The sequence below is a fragment of the Pinus tabuliformis genome, chromosome 8 (genome assembly GCF_031772625.1).
Source record: "Pinus tabuliformis cultivar Carrire ecotype Pingquan chromosome 8, CPIR1, whole genome shotgun sequence".
NCBI classification, from domain to species: Eukaryota; Viridiplantae; Streptophyta; class Pinopsida; order Pinales; family Pinaceae; genus Pinus; species Pinus tabuliformis.
This window is the reverse complement of record NC_142294.1, coordinates 1,912,916,318-1,912,935,305: the sequence shown is the minus strand read 5'-3', so window position 1 is coordinate 1,912,935,305 and position 18,988 is coordinate 1,912,916,318. Positions and strand designations below refer to the sequence as shown.

The 18,988-nt window shown below is 40.3% G+C and overlaps 1 protein-coding gene across 1 annotated transcript in view; it reads left to right on the top strand.

The window, feature by feature from the left end:
- The window catches only part of NUDT3 (nudix hydrolase homolog 3), a 587,520-nt gene that overhangs the window by 530,609 nt on the left and 37,923 nt on the right, over positions 1–18,988 (top strand). The window contains exons 18-20 of the mRNA XM_089374741.1: positions 9,027–9,121; positions 9,242–9,332; positions 9,440–9,586. Coding sequence (XP_089230867.1) covers positions 9,027–9,121; positions 9,242–9,332; positions 9,440–9,586 — 333 coding nt within the window. The remainder of the gene's footprint in view (positions 1–9,026; positions 9,122–9,241; positions 9,333–9,439; positions 9,587–18,988) is intronic.

Below are 18,988 nucleotides of genomic sequence, written 5' to 3'. Positions count from 1 at the left end.
CTTTCATTGATGATTTCTCCAAACGCACTTGGGTATACTTCTTAAAACTCAAGAGTGAAGTATTTAACATGTTCTTGGCCTTTAAGGCCTTTGTTGAAAAACAATCTGGACATCAAATTCTTAAGCTAAGATCTGATAATGGCGGAGAATATGTTAACAACAAATTCATCAACTTTTGCACTGAGAATGGAATTCAAATGCAACATACTATTCCATATACTCCACAACAAAATGGTGTAGCTGAAAGGAAGAATCACACCTTAAAGGAAATGGCTAATTGTATGCTTCAATCTAAAGGACTTAGTCTTAATTATTGGACAGAAGCAATTAACTGTGCAAATTACATAATAAATCGCACTCCTACTAAGGTTTTAAATAATATCACTCCAGAAGAAGCCTGGAGCTCAATCAAACTAGATGTAAGTCACTTTCGTGTTTTTGGAAGTGAAGCATGGGCCCATATTCCAGATGAGAAACATAAAGCTTTAGAACCTAAGAGTGAAAAATGTATTTTTGTTGGATATTCTGAAGATGTCAAAGGATATAGACTTATTCCACTTAAGTCCAAAAATGTTATCATTAGAAGAGATGTAAAGTTGCTGAAAATATATCGGCCTGCGAGCCTAGTTCGGCGGATGTGCCACCTCTCCCTATCTCTTCTACTTTTGAAAATATTTCTTCTTCAGATGATGAAAGCGAGGATGAAAATCCTCCCCCACCTTCTCAGGATCCTCCTTCAGCTCCTCAGCTTCCAAAATGGGTCCATGCTACTCGGGATGCAGCAGGTGATCTTGCCGGTGATCCTACAGATCAGCGACGTACACGTTCTCAGTTTGATAGAGCCTCTTCTTTACTGGCTCAAGCTTTAGTGAATTATGATCCTGACACCTTTGCAGAAGCTTCAGGCCATCCAGATTGGGAAGCGGCTATGAATGAAGAATATCATTCATTATTGGCAAATGATACATGGGATCTTGTTCCTCTACCAAAGGGACAAAAACTTGTTAGATTCAAATGGGTTTACAGAACAAAGTATGGACCAGATGGGAAAGTTGATAAACATAAAGCTCGTCTTGTTGCTAAGGGTTTTTCACAAGTTGAAGGCATTGACTATACTGAAACCTTCTCCCCTATTGCCAAAATGAACTCTATCCGCCTTGTTCTTTCCCTTGCTGCCTCTTTCAAATGGGAAGCCCATCAGATGGATGTTAAATCTGCCTTCTTGCATGGGGACTTGCATGAAGAAATCTATATGGAACAACCTATTGGCTTTATACAAACAGACTCCAGCCTTGTATGTCGGCTTAAGAAATCCCTTTATGGTCTCAAGCAAGATCCTCGAGCTTGGTATGCCAAAATGGATAACTTTCTTTTAGAAAATGGCTTTTCTAGGTGTCATTCTGACAATACTGTCTACACCAAGAAAGTGGGCAAGTCTCTTATCATTCTTGTTCTTTATGTTGATGATCTTATCCTGACTGGTAGTGATTCCAACCTTATAAACCATGTGAAGTCTAGCCTTAAAAGGAAGTTTGAAATGACAGACTTAGGACACTTACATTATTTTCTTGGTCTTCAAGTCTTGCAATCCAAGGAAGGTATTTCCCTTTCCCAGTGCAAGTATGCCTGTGATATTCTACGCCATTTTCACATGGAAGACTGTAAGCCAGCCCCTTCTCCCTTTCAGTCTGGAGTCAAACTTTTAGTCACTTGTACTTCTCCTGAAGTTGATGCTACCTTATACCGTCAACTTGTAGGAAAACTTTTGTATCTAACCCATACTCGTCCTGACCTTTCCTTTGTCGTTGGCCTTGTTGCTCGGTTTATGCAAAACCCACGTGAAAGTCATTGGAAAGCGGCTAAAAGAATACTTCGTTATGTTCGAGGTACAGTTCAATTTGGGATTCATTACAGTGCCGAAGCATCTCCTCTATTGGTTGGTTTCACTGATTCCGATTGGGCTGGTGACCCTGATGATCGAAAGTCTACTGCAGGTTATGTGTTCACTCTTGGTTCAGGACCTATTACATGGGCTTGCAAGAAACAAGGTGCCATTTCTCTTTCTTTAGCAGAAGCAGAGTATCGTGGTGCCGTAGAAGCTAGTAAGGAAGCCTTGTGGCTTCGTCAGATCCTGTCAGAGTTTGGCTTTCAGCAGCAACATCCAACTGCACTTTGGTGTGATAATCAAAGTGCCATTCAACTATGCAAAGATCCAGTCCAACATCAGCGCAGCAAACACATTGAACTGCACATGCACTTCATCAGAAAGCTCATTCACGACGATGTTCTTGAAGTGCAATATTGTTCAACAGATGATCAAGTTGCAGACATCTTTACAAAGGCTCTCACAGAGGCGAAGTTCACTAAACTTCGATTTATGGTTGGAGTTCAGGAAGTTGTCACTAGGGGGGGATAGGCTCTAGTGCCTCCTTCCTTCTCCTATTGTGTCATATTTGTAAATCCTTCAATCCTATCCCAAGTTGTTCTTAAGGGGGGATGTTAGGATATTCCGACACATAGGAAATAGTTAAGTATAACTTGGTCTAGTATAGAGTTAGGTAAAGTGTGTTTCTTTACTATGTACATTTTGTAACTTACAATACGACGGTCACGATATGTAGTGAGCCAACAGTTCATTCTCTCCTCGGTATTACCGACACTTGATCCGTGGCTTAACACCCGATTGGTCCAGACTCCATGATCTCTATTTAAAGAGCATGGAGGGTCATTTGTAGGTTAACCGTTCATGAGAGAAGCTTATGTAAATTTTCATTCTTTTATTAATAAATTGCCTAAAGTGGCCGCGTTGGCTCAGGCCGTGGACTGTTTCCCTCTTTGAGGGTTTTAACCACGTCAAAAGTACTGGTGTATTGATCTGTGATCTGTTTGTGAGCGGTGTCCTTTGGTGTTCTGTCTGAGGAACTTACCCTGTATATTCCTACATAAACTTTGTCAAGCCACCTTGAACAAAGACTCGAGAGCCTGAAAAACTTGAAGTAGAGATTGGTCAATACAAGGAAGAGGTCTCCTCCCTTAGATCTCAACTAGAAGAAGCAAGGAAACAAGCACAAGGAGCTGAGAAGGTGACGGAAGCTTTGGCATTCATAAAAGGACAAGTTGATGAAGTAGAAAAGGAGAGAAACACCATGGCGTGCCAACGAGAAGAAAAGAATGATGACATCACCAAGTTAAGATCAAAAATCACTTCTCTTAAGGCCCAATCATGAGAAGCAACCAAGATGAAGGAAGAAATGGAGATCATTCGATCAAAGAGGGATGAAGAATGCAAGAAAATGAAGGAAGAAACTGTCTTTCTTAGAAAGGAAGTTGACTTGCTTAATAAGAACTTGAAAAGTTCTCAAACCCTAGATGACATCCTAAGTCATCAAAGGTCTCCCCTTGATAAATTAGGTCTTAGCTATGTAGGTGAATCCTTAAGCAAGAATGATGCAAACCCTAATGCTTCTAACAACAAGGATGTTAGGAAGTCTGGAAAAAATGTTGATCCTCCCAGTTCCAACAAGGGCAAGAATCAAGACAACAATGGAATAAATCCTACTCCAAGGAGACTTGCAGATGGTGTCAAGAATACAAAAGGCAATGAATATCATCAAAGAATCCCAAGGCAAAAATACTTCAGAAGTACATCAAGGAAATCTTCATCTCCCAAGTACCAAAGTATATTTCTTGGTTATTGCTATTCTTGTACAAAATTTTGGCACATGGCAAAAGATTGTAGGGAATATCACAAAGACAAATATAATGGTCCCCATCAGTCTCCCAGAAGCAACTTTGTAGGAGGAAATTATGCTTCCTCATTTATGTACAAAATTGAATGCTACAAATGTCATAATATTGGTCATATGGCTCGTGATTGTAACTTGACTTGGGTTCCTAACCAAGCTAAAAACATGAATACCAAGCAAGAGAAGAAGGTCACACAAGTTTGGAAAAGAAAGAAAATTGGATCAGAAAGCCTCTTGAACACTCAAGACATCAACTCATGTTGTTGATCTAATGAGTACATCTTTGGCAAATATGATATTCCAAGTCTTGATGATAAAATTCTACCAAAAAGGATACTAATAGGGGGAGCTTGTGATTCTTGACTATTCCTGCAGAAGCTATCCGTGAAGAGCCCTATGAAACCCTTGATGAGAAACACATGGATAATTATCTCTTGATAGATCATCTCTCAGGAGTAATTTCATTGAAGAAAATCATGATATTGTGTCACATCCATTGCTAAAGATGTCTTCCACTTGATCGCAAGGCAACAATCTTTCTTGTCTTGAGCAAAAAGAAGAGCTAAAGGAGTTTATGCAGGCAAGGAGAGTTGGTTGATCACATGAAGAAATGCAAACATCATCTACCTTGTCCATTTCCATGAAAGCATGCAAAGGCTTAGGGGGAGCATGTCAATTAAAGAAAGGCATAATGACAAAGGGAGTTGCAAAGAGCAACATAACAGGAAGGAGCACCATGACAGAGAGAGAAACATATCTATCATGGAGTACTTTGTGAAGCAACATATTGAAGATTTGTGGAGATCATTGAAGACCATGATGCATTGAAGCCATCATGAGGTGACCTTGAAGAAGTTTTGTTTGGGTAACATGAAGAGTTGTGGAGACACCTTCTGAGAAGACAAAGTTGTCATTGATGAGCTAAGTTCTTTGGAGATCAAGGGCATTGTTGAAGGTGAAGATTATTGTCAGGGCTGGTTGCAGAAGATATTGGGAGCCTTGAAGAACTATTAAACTTATCTTGACAAATTTCAGTCGTGGGTTGGAGCCCTAGAGGATCGAAGTCCTCAAGAAACCAGGTCGGAGCCTGAACCAAATATAGGGTTAGAGCCCTTGAGGTTGACAAGGTTGGAGCCTTGGAAGTCCAAGTCGATGCTTGGCAAATACAAGTTGGAGCCTAGGAGATTGAAGATCAGTGTCTTCATCTAGGGTTGGAGCCCTACATAGATTGTACTTGGTTCATTATAAAGAAGAAATTAATAAAAGCATTTATTCTCATTGTTCATTTTGTGTTCTAAATATAAGTGATCTAACTAGTAAAAATAACAATTGAAAAGAAACATTGCTTCAGCCCCCTCTCAGTGTTCCAACAATTATTATTGAGCTTGGGTTTATTGCCTAAGAAATTTGTTTTATAGGTCAAGCACTAATTGAAAGTGCTTCTAGGATTGTCCTAGGTCAAGAAGACAAATATGGACATTGTCATCATGTGAACACCCCATCGGGCATCTTCTAAATTGTAAAAAAAATATTTTTGTATTTTACTGAGCCTTCCAAAACCAAGTCGGCCTAGAAGCTGAAATTCGTAGCCCTGGAAGACCTATATATAGAAGACAGTTCGACCTGATTTGGACACACTCATTCCTCTCTCTCTCATGCGAAGGAAGAATAAAAAAAGGGCGAGCGAAGAAGGCAGAAGAAGGAGAAGAAGTGTTCTAGGTTCCTCTCTCTCTCTTTCTCTCCACATGTGCGAAGTAGAGGGCTGAAATTTTGCAGTTTTTCACTAGGGTTTCTGCTACCGGGCTAGGGTTTCGTTGTGGAGGTTCAATTTGGTGAAAAAGCGCTGAAGAAGGGACAATAAAGTCCCCTTCTAGATCCAAAAGTCAAATTAGGTCAAGCCAGGTAGATCGAGGCTAAGAAGAAGCAATTCTAGCTCACACGTGCGAAGTAGTTTTTGCTACCGGGGGGTCGAAGTTGCAGATTTGCGGTTAGGGCCGAAAAGTTGTGGCTGGAGATCAAAGTAGAGTTTCCGAAAGAGATTCTGCTAGGTTTGGAAAGCAGTGAAGCAAACACATTCTTGAGAAGTTGATCTTGGTCTTGGAATGGCTTCATTGTTGGTCAAGGTTCTTGGTATTTGTCAATAAAGAATCTATAAGAAGAGATTGAAGGGTTTTTCTCTCAAGAAGAGAGGTTTTGCCCTGGCTTGGAGCCTACATCTTGTTGTGTACTTGTATCTTGTTGATCTTCTTGTTTTGGTAGTTGTTTGATGATTGAAGAACACACTATAAAAATAAGAAGAAGAAGATAATCCTAATAAGTAAAAAGACATCACAAGCAGTTATCATAGTTAGGAGAATCATTAATGTCATCTTGCCTCAGATTCTTCAACAAGATCTCTTCTGAATTCTGGATGAATTCACCAAGGGTAGATGGTACCTCGTCCAATCTCACTGAATCACCCGAGTGTTTCCGTCCTAGGGCTACAAATAAACTAGAGAACTAGGTTCTCAAACCTTTCATACAAGAAGAAAGATCAAATCTAAGATGTCCTCTAATGGCCTCCTCCTCGTTTTATAGATCTGATGGACCCCTCTAGAAGCTCCTATTTTATTATTATTTTAATCATTGAGCACATTGCCCTCTTTTTAGTTCAATTAAAATATCTTTTTAATGTGGGAAAATGGTAAATTGGCCACCATGCCTCCTCAGGCCAGTGAAAAAACACTTCTAACCATCCCATTGTATAGATATTCCTGTTCTAGTTCCAACAAGCTATTACACTAAGGTGTTTTGTCAATTATTCCGCCCGAAATGCCACCTTAAGCATAATTAATTGAGTTAGGCCTAATCATAACCCTGTTTTTCGAAAGTTGTCAGAATGCAACAGAACGAAAGACAAGTTGTGCGGATGATGGAATATGCCAAGCAAATGCCATCAGATCCCATAGAAACTCCTCAAAATTCCTTCAAAACCCTTGATGACGTAGAGTTGCTCCCATGACCTGGCCATCCCGTGCCCTGTAAATCCATCTTGGCCGTACTATAGAGGAAAATAAAAATGGGGATATGACAAATGGAGGGGGATGTGAAGATCAGTGCCAATATCCTTCTAGGGCTATGGAGTCATGAGGAATCAAATGGCAAGATAAGATTGAGAAGAAACCGCTCTTAAGTCAGCTATCTGGTGATTTATGGATTAGGACAAGAGGTTAGAACCCGATAGCTAAATTAACCCCTCAGCTAATGAATTCATGGCCCCACTAGAAAGGTGTCATGTCCCCAACAAATAATTTTGCTAGGAAGAATTCACAATTTTGCAATTTTGGTAATTGATAAATGTTTTGACATTTGAACTTAGGAAAAGGGGTATGGACGCATAAATTACTTTTGAAAAAGGGAAGAAGACCATCTTGGAGAAATGTAAATTAAAATGTTGGTGGCTTGTGCGGGCCACCCAAAAAAGGAAATCGAACCCCTTGGAGAGATTCGAACCAAGAGAGAAGGGAGCCAAAAAGGGGAGGTCAAACTAGTGGGCCCACAAGGAAGTGAAGGGCAGTGATTATAAATAGGAGGAGGACTCATTTTTGGGGTTCCTTGATTGTGTAATTTCATATTTAGACTTTGCTTGAGCTGTTTAGCCAAGTCAACCAGTGCTGCTTAGCACAAGGGATTCCAAGCAGAAGATCCCAACTCTCTTTCAGTGAACCATGAGTGTCATCCTAGGAGAGAATTTGGAGCTGATTGGAGTATTGATTTCCAACTATTGTGAGCCATTTCATCACTTCTTTCAGCCAATGCGAGTTTCCTGGAGAACGCAGAGGCAGAGATTCACAGAGCTTGGAAGAGGGGCTTCTGGGGGAGTAGCACTTGGAGAAATTGCAGAGATTTTCCTTGAGGGAGGATGAATTTCTTGGGTGAATTGCAGCACCGGAAATCACTGCTTTTGAGAGAGTTGAATTTGTCACCTCTAGGGCCTCGGCAGGGGTCTTTCTGGGCATAATTGCAGCGCATGAGTTGGATCAGGATTCTGAACTGGATTGGAGCTGGAATTTCACTCATATTTCCGGAGATAATTTTGCAGAGAATGTCCAGCCATTTGACGGAGGATTTGGAGCAGAATTGCAGCAGTATTTCTGCATTGGATGCAGAGCCAGCAGTTGGAGAAATTCACACTAATTTTGGGCATTTCCGGGCAGTAAGAGTTAGCCCAAAATATTTTTGGGTCTGCTTGGTCAGGGGTTGAGGAGCTTGTCTCTAATTGCGCATAACTTTTGGAGCAGATTTGAGGCCCCAAATCACAGTTTGCCTTAGGAAAAAGTAGCAGAAACTTCTGAGCAGAGCATAGCATACAGCCAGTGAGCCAGTTTTAGCGTGTTGTTTCTCTCTTGTTCACCTGGGTTTTGCATGCCTGCTCTAGCAAGCCCAGGTGCACTCATTCCACTTCTTTTTGTACAAGGATTGGCTTGCAATTTATAATAAAATGGCTCAGAATTATTGTTACTGTTCAATGGTGTTCTGATTTTATTTGCATGTGTTGAGTTTCAGCTTGCATGTTAAATTTATCTGCTGTAGCCTAGTTCTTTTTTTTGATATTCACTGTATTTCTCTAGTTAGAATATTACAAAAGGATCCCTATAAGGAGAAAGCCTTCAACCACAAAATCAACTATGGCATGGAAGAGATTGAAAAACTGTTACTAAGAAACTTTGGAGTGTGGCCTAGCAAGGAGGGTTAAACTTGCCCCAAACCAACAAAGGAGAACATCTGAGAAGAGCTTCTATACATCCTCCCTCCAAGTGTTCTTTCCTATCTAGATGAATCTTGGGCTCTCAGCTGATTTAACATTTATTTCAATTGCATCCTCAGGTTTTCTTTTCTTCTTTCTTTTGCTTACACATATCAAGCCTATTTTGAAAGGAAGAACACCTTTTGGGAATTTGCTATCCTTTAGTTCAATCACTTCAACCTCTTCACTAGATTCACTTTGCTAATTGATTTGATAACCTGAGCATCATCATGGAAAATCTGCCAATGCTCAAAGTTATCTGGAAGAGAGGATCTGAAAATTATCTTCATTCTGCAGTTACCAGACACCAAATCAACACACAGAGTCAGAGTGACTTGTACTTCCATTTTCCGTGCTAGATTTCAGATTTTGAACTTTACATTGGAAATAATTACTTGCGCAAATAGATTTCCATTCATGTTTCCTTCAAGAAGCCTACGGGAGATGGTACTTTGGGGATCCTACAAGTTCATTGGTTATTTTCTCAATGACAGGGATTTCTTTCTAAAAGTTTATCAAAATCAATGTATGTCTCTTTCCTTGCTGGGTGCTTTCGCTCAATCAGATTTGGACTGCAAGAGGCTCACGGGTATGCATCTTTATCTTTTCTTCAGTGCTTTAAAAGCATTCATTGCATCATTTGGTAGGTCTTTTATCTATATTAGCTTAACTAGATTGTCTTTGACTTGAATTGTTTGACAAATTGCAGGAAAGGACAAGCTCTACAATTTAATTGGATATATGAAAATGGAGGGTTTGTAATGCATTCAAATGGGTCATTTTCTGTTGATTTTACAAAGGTACTCATTTAATATTTTCCTGATTATTATGAAACTATTGCCAGGAGTAGTGCTGACTGTATAAGATGATTTTTATGGTCCTAACAAAGTCTAATTTCACTGTACAGGTGCAAGGAGCAGTTGAGAGTTTGAGCAGGGAAGTAATGACAATACAAGCAAAGGGTGACAAACCTGCTGCCAAATTATTTTTGGATAAGTATGCTACAACTACCCATCCATTACAGCAGGCACTTTCGAAACTGGAAACAATCCAGGTAAGGACATTGAGGGTTCAAGCTTTTTTAGAGAAAAGGACTGATTATTGGAGATTATATATCGACTCTTGAGAAATCTAACAAATGTAACATTTCATTCCTTATGCTTCTTCAAAATATATCCTAAATATCATTTCAGCTATACGGTGTGCATCCTATCTAATTGAAAAGTAGGCTATGAAGCATGGGGCTTGAAGCATCTGTTGACCTCTTGATCTAGCTATGATGGCTTTCAAAAGGAAACTCTTGTGTTGAAGAGGTTGCAAGCAGTGTCATCTACTGTCTTGAGTGTCTAGACAGTATCTAGATGTGTGCTGAGTATTGTGTGATCCTGGAGAACATCTTAAACCATACTTTACATTCTTGTGTTTATTGCTGTGAAGGAAGTCCCTACTATTGTAAATATCTCTCATATAGTAAACCACACATATTCATCCATTGTAGGAGATAAAAGTGGATAGAGATCATGTCAAATATCTCAGGCAAGTAGTGGCATTTGCTTCCAGGTTCCAACCCCCATATACAATCACACTAAGCACAAGAATGACATTGCAAAAACAACAGTAAATGTAGAAATTAAATTATAACAGCATAGGCAGAACTTGTCTGTCCATGCCTAGATGTTTCACATATTGTAAAACTATGCCTGACAAAATGGAATGGAAGTGTAAAAAACATGAACGCAGAGGAGAAACACAGCTTTGCAAGAATCTTTGTAGAAGGAATAGAAATGAAATTGTTATGAATAAAATATATATAAATAATATAAATATATAATTAAATAATAAATATAATAATAGTTAATTAAACAATGACTATTTACTGAGAAGGCATGTCTCTAAGGATATGACTATTTGTGAGCGGGTACCTGCCTAGGTATGTAAGCAGGCCCTCACCCTCATTTTGTAATCATCTCACTTATATTCAATATTCTTATATAATATATTATTTGTCTCATGATGGACATTTTTATATACCAGATATTCTGAGTAATTTCATTGTGTATACAAACATTGTTCGTTACATTGGTATCAAAGCATTCCTCTAGGCTCTAAGTATACGAACTTTGTTTGTTACATTGATTCTGTTAAATTGGCAACTAGGGCCAAACTCCATGTGGGTCAGCTTAATTATGGCAGCTGCTATTTTTATTGGATCCCTCTCGTCGAGAGGTGTAGGATTGATCCAAAGATCATCCGATTCTAATAAGTATTCATGGAGATATGAATTTATTTTGATTATGGATTTATTATTTAGCCAACCAGCAACTTATGTAGGCTCAAGAAGCCCAAACATCATGTCTATTGAACCTATACATTTTGGTATAAATAGAAGAGGATTTGAAGTCATTTAGACACTCTTCATGTGATCTCTTCTCCACGTCTGGGGTTTTGGAGAAGGAGAAAACGCTAAGAGTATTTGCTATGATGCCCTAGCCGCAGTAGCATAATGATCTAGATCTAAACACTGCTATGGAAGAAACCCTAGAAGCTATCACTAAATACGCAGCAACAGGAAGGCTCAAGATCTCATAATGCAGTCCAATAAGAAACCTACGTTGCCTTATAGATCTGGGAGCGTAGAACAACAGGCAGTGTGTAATCTGGGCAGCCATGGTATTATGGTGAAACGCAGTCATATTGAACATTGTGGCATTATGATGAAACGCAGTCCTAGCAATGTCTAGATTGAAGCAGCAGTCAACGTGATGTAAATGCCGCAGATAGTGTAGGCATGTTCATGGTAAGACCTATACATTGTGCATGGAATCATATGTATGCAAACGCTGTTCATGTTATATATCAAACGTTGTTCATGTTATATATCTATAAGTTGTTCACGTTCATTTATACATAGTCATATGAATATGGAACCACGTTATATGAAACCACGTATATATACGCAATATGGAACCACGCTATACCTAGTCCATACAGCGCACAGCACTACCACGCAGTCTCAATGTTCACGCTGGTTTCATACAGTCATGAGAGATAGCTGTACGCAGTCTCAATGTTCACGCTGGTTTCATACAGTCATGAGAGATAGTTGTATGCAGTCAATGTTCAGGCTATCCGCAGTCAATGCTCACGATGTACATGTTGACACTTATACGCAGCCCTAGCTTATATACTGTAGTGGAGCCTAACCGCAGGAATATATATGCCATCAAGCTGCAATAAGGAAGGAATAAATGCAGTCTCCGCATGCAATGGAGACACATTCGCAGGACATAAAGATCCGTAGGCAAATGAAGACAGTGGCATCTTCACGCTGTCATGGGAGACATATCAACGTAGTCATAGAAGGAAGCCACACTCATGAGAGACTTGTAACTGCCAATCTGAGTGTGAAGATGACATCATTACGTAACCCTAAATTACAGCCACGTGATGCCCTTAACATTGTAAAGGAGAAGACTTATACACAAGGCATTGAGATACATATACGCAGCCATGGAATTTATATATAGGCCATGGAAATTATATATAGGACATGGAATCATTTATATGTAGGCCATGGCAACATTTATATGCAGGTCATGGATACATCTATACATTGTCATGTAGACACCTTATGCACAGTCATGGAGATACGTGTCTCATGTATACTTGTGAAGACAAGAGTCTTGAAGGGACACTCCTCTCGGCCTACTCTCTAGATACACATCTGTAAGGACAGTTGCATGATGATGATGCAATATTAGTATGGGCAGCATGATGATTATCATGTTTAGTGCAGCATGGTGTAGTATGCAATGGTGCAACTAGAGGACCAGATGCAGCACGATGATAGGTATCAGTTGAAGTAGAATATCTTCAACTGATCTCATCGTTATAGGAGATGATCCATGATTACATCTAGACAAGTCAAAGTGTTGACTTCTGTTGTAAATATACTATCTCTCTCTCCCTTTATCTGCTAAACTTTGAAGATAAAAGAAGATTTGATCAAAGGGTTTCCCCACACATTGTGGGGTTTGTCCCTGGCTCGCGCCACATCTTGTGTCCTCTTGTCTTGGCTTGTCTTCTGCAATTTATATTTATGTTTTATTTGCAGTTTACTTTATGTTGATGTGATTGCTAATATGGAAAAGAAATTAAATAAATTGCACTAGCATAGAACATACCTAAACTTAACATGGTATCAGAGCTGAGGTGAAGACAATGCCCAAGCAAGAGTAAAAGAGCAATCACCAAAGACAGTTGGGACAAGATGGAAGGATCAATGGGTTCCTCATTATTCACACAGGGTGAAGTCGAAGCATAGCATATTATCAGAATGGCGCAGCGGAACTTATGTTGGCCTACCTAAAGATCACTTCTTTGGGAAGTTTGGATCTAAGAGTGGAAGGAAAGGCAGATGTCTTGGTTATAAGTTCTCCCTTATGCAAAGGAGTGTCCGAATGGCAGAGATGCAGCTCATCAAGGACATGGCCGACTCTTCAAGGAAGCAAGGAACCCCATGAATGGAAGTCGAAGTTTTTAAGGTGGCATTCATCAATGGAAAGGTATGTGTTTGAAAATAGAATTTTCAAAGATGCTTTTGAGTTCAGGGTTGTATTAAGTTACAGGAAGTCCATTAAGGACCATGTCCATTGACACATAGCACCGGAGGTCTGTGGGTCAGATGGTGACAGGGAAGCCTGAATTCAAAAAGAGCATGAAAGTACATGTCTGAGATGTACCAAAGGAAAATCTTACAAGGGGACCATTCCCCTCATGTAGCAGGTCCACAGGTTTGAAACAACCCGTGGAGTTTGAGATTCATAAACGAGAATCTCATGTATATAGGTGGAAGAAAGCCCTCTATGGCTTGAAGCAAAACACCCCGGGCGTAGTATGAGAGGATTGATAGCCGTTTGATGAAGCTGAGATTCATTAGGAGTGAAACCAATCCAAACCATTATCCGAAGGTTATGGATGATAGACCTCTCATATCGGCACCTTATGCGGATGAACTATTTCTGACAGTTGCAGACCCTCTCATTTGCAGAAGTAAGAGGGAGTTGGATTCCGGATATGAAATGATAAACTGCAAGCCTGTGACTACCTCGAGAAAGTTATATGGTAGTGATGTCGGACCAGACTTGGGAAAGTTCTTGGTGAACTTCCGTCCGAACATATGTTTTGCAGTTAGCATGGGGAGCTCATATTTGGATGAGCCTCACTAGATTGTGCCAAGAATCTTCTGAGATGTCTTCAGGGCACAATCTCTCATGGATTGAGATACACTGCTGGAAATATATGATTATTTGAATGCTAATTGGGCAGGCAGTGTGAAGGATCACTAGAGCACTTCTTAGTGTTGTTCCTCTTTGGATTCTGCTTCTAAGTAGAAAGCAGAAGTCGATTGTTATAAGCACCACCGAGACCGGATACATATCTACGAGTATGATCTCGTATGAAGTTGCCTGGTTGGGGAAGCTCATCAGTGAGTTGTACACATGATGAATACCACTGTGATTCTCTGTAACAACCAGAGGTGGGATTCGATTATTGAGGAATCCCGTATTCGACGATTGCTCCAGCAGATAGACATCAGATACTACCTTATCTGTGATATGGCAAGTCGATGAGCAAGGAGGCTCCATCGCATTAATATGATGTACAGGTCGATACACTTTGTCAAAGCCCTGTGGGAAAGATCAAATCTGTGATTTTCCCGAACTACTTGGAGTCGTCAAGAAACCCTTGTACAAGGGTCTTGCATGTTGCATAAATTGAGCTCTGGGAGCTCTGGGGGCTTGCGGTTCTTACTGGAGCAACATACGACCACAGGCTGACTCACCCTCCCCTGGTGGTGCGCACTGGAACAAGATGATTTGCCCTCTTTTGAGTCGTGGATTGATGTGTTCTCCATGGCGATTGTAGTAGGATTGATGTGTTCTCCTGTGAGGCCTGGATTGATGTGTTCTCCATGGCGATTGTAGCAAGATTGATGTGTTCTCCTGTGAGGCCTGGATTGATGTGTTCTCCATGGCGATTGTAGCAGGGTTGATGTGATCTCCTGTGAGGCCTGGATTGATGTGTTCTCCATGGAGATTGTAGCAGGATTAATGTTTTCTCCTGTGAGGACGGGATTGATTAAGTTCTCCTGTCGAGACATCCTACCCATGTAGTCTGGGACTCATGGCAAGTACCGCTCATCTGATCAATGAGCAGGGGAATGAAGTTAGGGACCATAGTAGTACCAATGGACGCATCGTTGTATCTATGTACTCCCTACGCTAGGATGACCTCCATTGATCTGGGATCAGTGATACTGGTCTGGGACCAATGGTACATACTCTGAGACTGACTTCGTGTCAGTGCAGTATTGGTCTGGGACCAGTGAGAGTGGTACATACTATGGCGCTGACTTCAGGTCAGTTGAGACTGGTCTGGGACCAGTGGTACACTCTCTGAGACTGCGATACTGGTCTAGGACCAATGGTACACTCTCTGAGACTGCGATACTGGTCTGGGACCAGTGGTAGGAGTTGTACCATACTATGACGTTGACTTCGAGTCAGTTGAGACTGGTCTGGGACCAGTGGTACATACTCTGAGACTGACTTCGTGTCAGTGCAGTACTGGTCTGGGACCAGTGAGAGTGGTACATACTATGACGCTGACTTCAGGTCGGTTGAGACTGGTTTGGGACCAGTGGTACACTCTCTGAGACTGCGATACTAGTCTGGGACCAGTGGTAGGAGTTGTACCATACTATGACGCTGACTTCGGGTCGGTTGAGACTGGTTTAGGACCAGTGGTACATACTCTGAGACTGACTTCGTGTCAGTGCAGTACTGGTCTGGGACCAGTGAGAGTGGTACATACTATGACGCTGACTTCGAGTCGGTTGAGACTGGTCTGGGACTAGTGGTACACTCTCTAAGACTACGATAACTGGTCTGGGACTAGTGGTAGGAGTGGTACGCACTTTGAGACTAACTTCGAGTCAATGGAGAATGGCATGAGACATTCTCAATCAATTCTTCTTCTTCATAGTTCAGCAGAGCTAAGTTGAGCAGAGCAGAACAGAGCCAGCAGAGCTGAGCAAAGCAGAGCAGAGCCAGTAGAGCTGAGCAAAGCAGAAAATAGCCAGCAAAGTTGAGCAGAGCAGAACATAGCCAGCAGAGCTGAGCAGAGTAGAGAAGAGCAAGCAGAGCTAAGCAGAGCAGTGCAGGGCACTGATGGCAAAGGTAGTACAGTCGGACTTATGGATCAGTGGATGGAGTTCTCCCTAGTTGAGAGGGAGTGTTAAATTGGCAACTAGGGCCAAACTCCATGTGGGTCAGCTTAATTATGGCCACTGCTATTTTTATTGAATCCCTCTCCTCGAGAGGTGTAGGATTGATCCAAAGATCATCCGATTCTGATAAGTATTCATGGAGATATGAATTTATTTTGATTATGGATTTATTATTTAGCCGACCAGCAACTTATGTAGGCTCAAGAAGCACAAAGGTCATGTCTATTGAACCTATACGTTTTGGTATAAATAGAAGAGGATTTGAAGTCATTTAGACACTCTTCATGTGATCTCTTCTCCATGTCTGGGTTTTTGGAGAAGGAGAAAACGCTAAGAGTATTTGCTATGATGCCCTAGCCGCAGTAGCATAATGATCTAGATCTAAACACTGCTATGGAAGAAACCCTAGAAGCTATCACTAAATACGCAGCAACAGGAAGGCTCAAGATCTCATAACGCAGTCCAAGAAGAAACCTACGTTGCCTTACAGATCTGGGAGCGTAGAACAACAGGCAGTGTGTAATCTAGGCAGCCATGGTATTATGGTGAAACGCAGTTATATTGAACGCTGTGGCATTATGATGAAACGCAATCCTAGCAATGTCTAGATTGAAGCAGCAGTTAACGTGATGTAAATGCCGCAGATAGTGTAGGCCTGTTCGTGGTAAGACCTATACGCTGTGCATGGAATCATATGTATGCAAACGTTGTTCATGTTATATATCTATAAGCTGTTCACGTTCTTTTATACACAGTCATATGAATATGGAACCACGTTATATGAAACCACGTATATATACGCAATATGGAACCACGCTATACCCAGTCCATACAGCGCACAGCACTACCACGCAGTCTCAATGTTCACGCTGGTTTCATACAGTCATGAGAGATAGTTGTACTCAATGTTCACGCTGGTTTCATACAGTCATGAGAGATAGTTGTATGCAGTCAATGTTCACACTGTCCACAGTCAATGCTCACGATGTACATGTTGACACTTATATGCAGCCCTAGCTTATATACTGTAGTGGAGCCTAACCGCAGGAATATATATGCCATCAAGCCGCAATAAGGAAGGAATAAATGCAGTCTCTGCATGCAATGGAGACACGTTCGCAGGACATAAAGATCCGCAGGCAAATGAAGACAGTGGCATCTTCAAGCTGTCATGGGAGACATATCAATGTAGTCATAGAAGGAAGCCGCACTCATGAGAGACCTGTAACTGCCAATCTCAGTGTGAAGATTACATCATTATGTAACCCTAAATTACAGCCACGTGATGCCCTTAACACTGTAAAGGAGAAGACTTATACGCAAGGCATTGATATACATATACGCAACGATGGAATTTATATATAGGCCATGGAAATTATATACAGGACATGGAATCATTTATATGCAGGCCATGGCAACATTTATATGCAGGTCATGGAATCATTTATATGCAGGCCATGGCAACATTTATATGCAGGTCATGGATACATCTATACATTGTCATGTAGACACCTTATGCACAGTGATGGAGATACACTGTCTCATGTATACTTGTGAAGACAAGAGTCTTGAAGGGACACTCCTTCTCTCGGCCTACTCTCTAGATACACATCTGTGAGGACGGCTACATGATGATGATGCAATATTAGTATGGGCAGCATGATGATTATCATGTTTAGTGCAACATGGTGCAGTATGCAATGGTGCAACTAGAGGACCAGATGCAGCACGATGATAGGTATCAATTGAAGTAGAATGTCTTCAACTGATCTCATCATTATAGGAGATGATCTATGATTAGATCTAGACAAGTCAAAGTGTTGACTTCTGTTGTAAATGTACTATCTCTCTCTCCCTTTCTCTACTGAACTTTGAAGATAAAAGAAGATTTGATCAAAGAGTTTCCCCACACATTGTGGGGTTTGTCCCTGGCTCGCGCCACATCTTGTGTCCTCTTGTCTTGGCGTGTCTTCTGCAATTTATATTTATGTTCTATCTGTAGTTTACTTTATGCTGATGTGATTGCTAATATGGAAAAGAAATTAAATAAATTGCTCTAGCATAGAACATACCTAAACTTAACAATATCAGAGATGTTTGATCATCTAGCCGTTCAACCATTGCACAAAGTTAGTCCAATCCGGCATTTGGCCCTCAACTTGTTGTCAACTTTGTTGTCGTCGTGATTTAAGCATTTTGCTATACAAGCTTTTGGAGGTTCTCCATTTTTCGTCGTCAGGTCCTTGGCCATTAGAAAAAAAAACAAAGATTTAAAAAAATTGATTTAAAGAAAATATATTAAAAAAATTAGAAAATAAAAGAGAAGAAAAGAACTTATTAAAAATATATATATACACATTCAAAAAAATATATATATAAATAAATCAATAAATAAAACAATTAAAAAAAAGTTATGTAAAAACATATTTAAAAAAACTATAAAAAAATGTTAAAAAAATTATTCAAAAAAAAGGAAAAAAACATAGAGAGAAGATGCGACCACTCCAGATGCTAGAAAAAAAATTGGTAGACAGAAAAGAAATCATTGGATTTGTATACGCAACAATCTCTTTCCTCATGATACTTTTAGCAGTCGCAGCATAACCAACATTCGTCCTGAGAGCATCCAAAGCCATTATCTCATCGAAAGAAAAAACAGGGACTCCAACAAACCCTTGAAACCCGATGTGGATGTCGTTAGCTTGCCCCTTCTATACCATCGTCATACCTGTTGTCTAGCAACCGCCAATCCCTTGCTCGAGCCACCGTTTTGTCTAGTTGATAATCAGTCATAGCAGCTTTAAACCACATACTAAATCCATGGGAGAACTACTTGTTATTGCTAATAGCGAAGGGCAAGACAGTAATGCCATTCCTTTTCAAACTCAATAGGTCATGACCTTCTTAATTGAACACAGTGATAACCGTCATTTTCCTGGGTTAGCTATCATTTTCCTGAAAAATAACACTGTGGATAAAGACCGTGGATAAGAGAATATAAGTGGGCGTTATTATTACAAGTGAAGGGTACACAAAAAAAAATTAAAAATATATCAGTGTAATAATTTAATTCTTACAACTTACGACAAAAGGGTTTATCAGAAATTTTAAGAAGTGGATTATTGAAGAGAATTATGTGTGAAGTCGAGATTTTTTTTTTGAGTT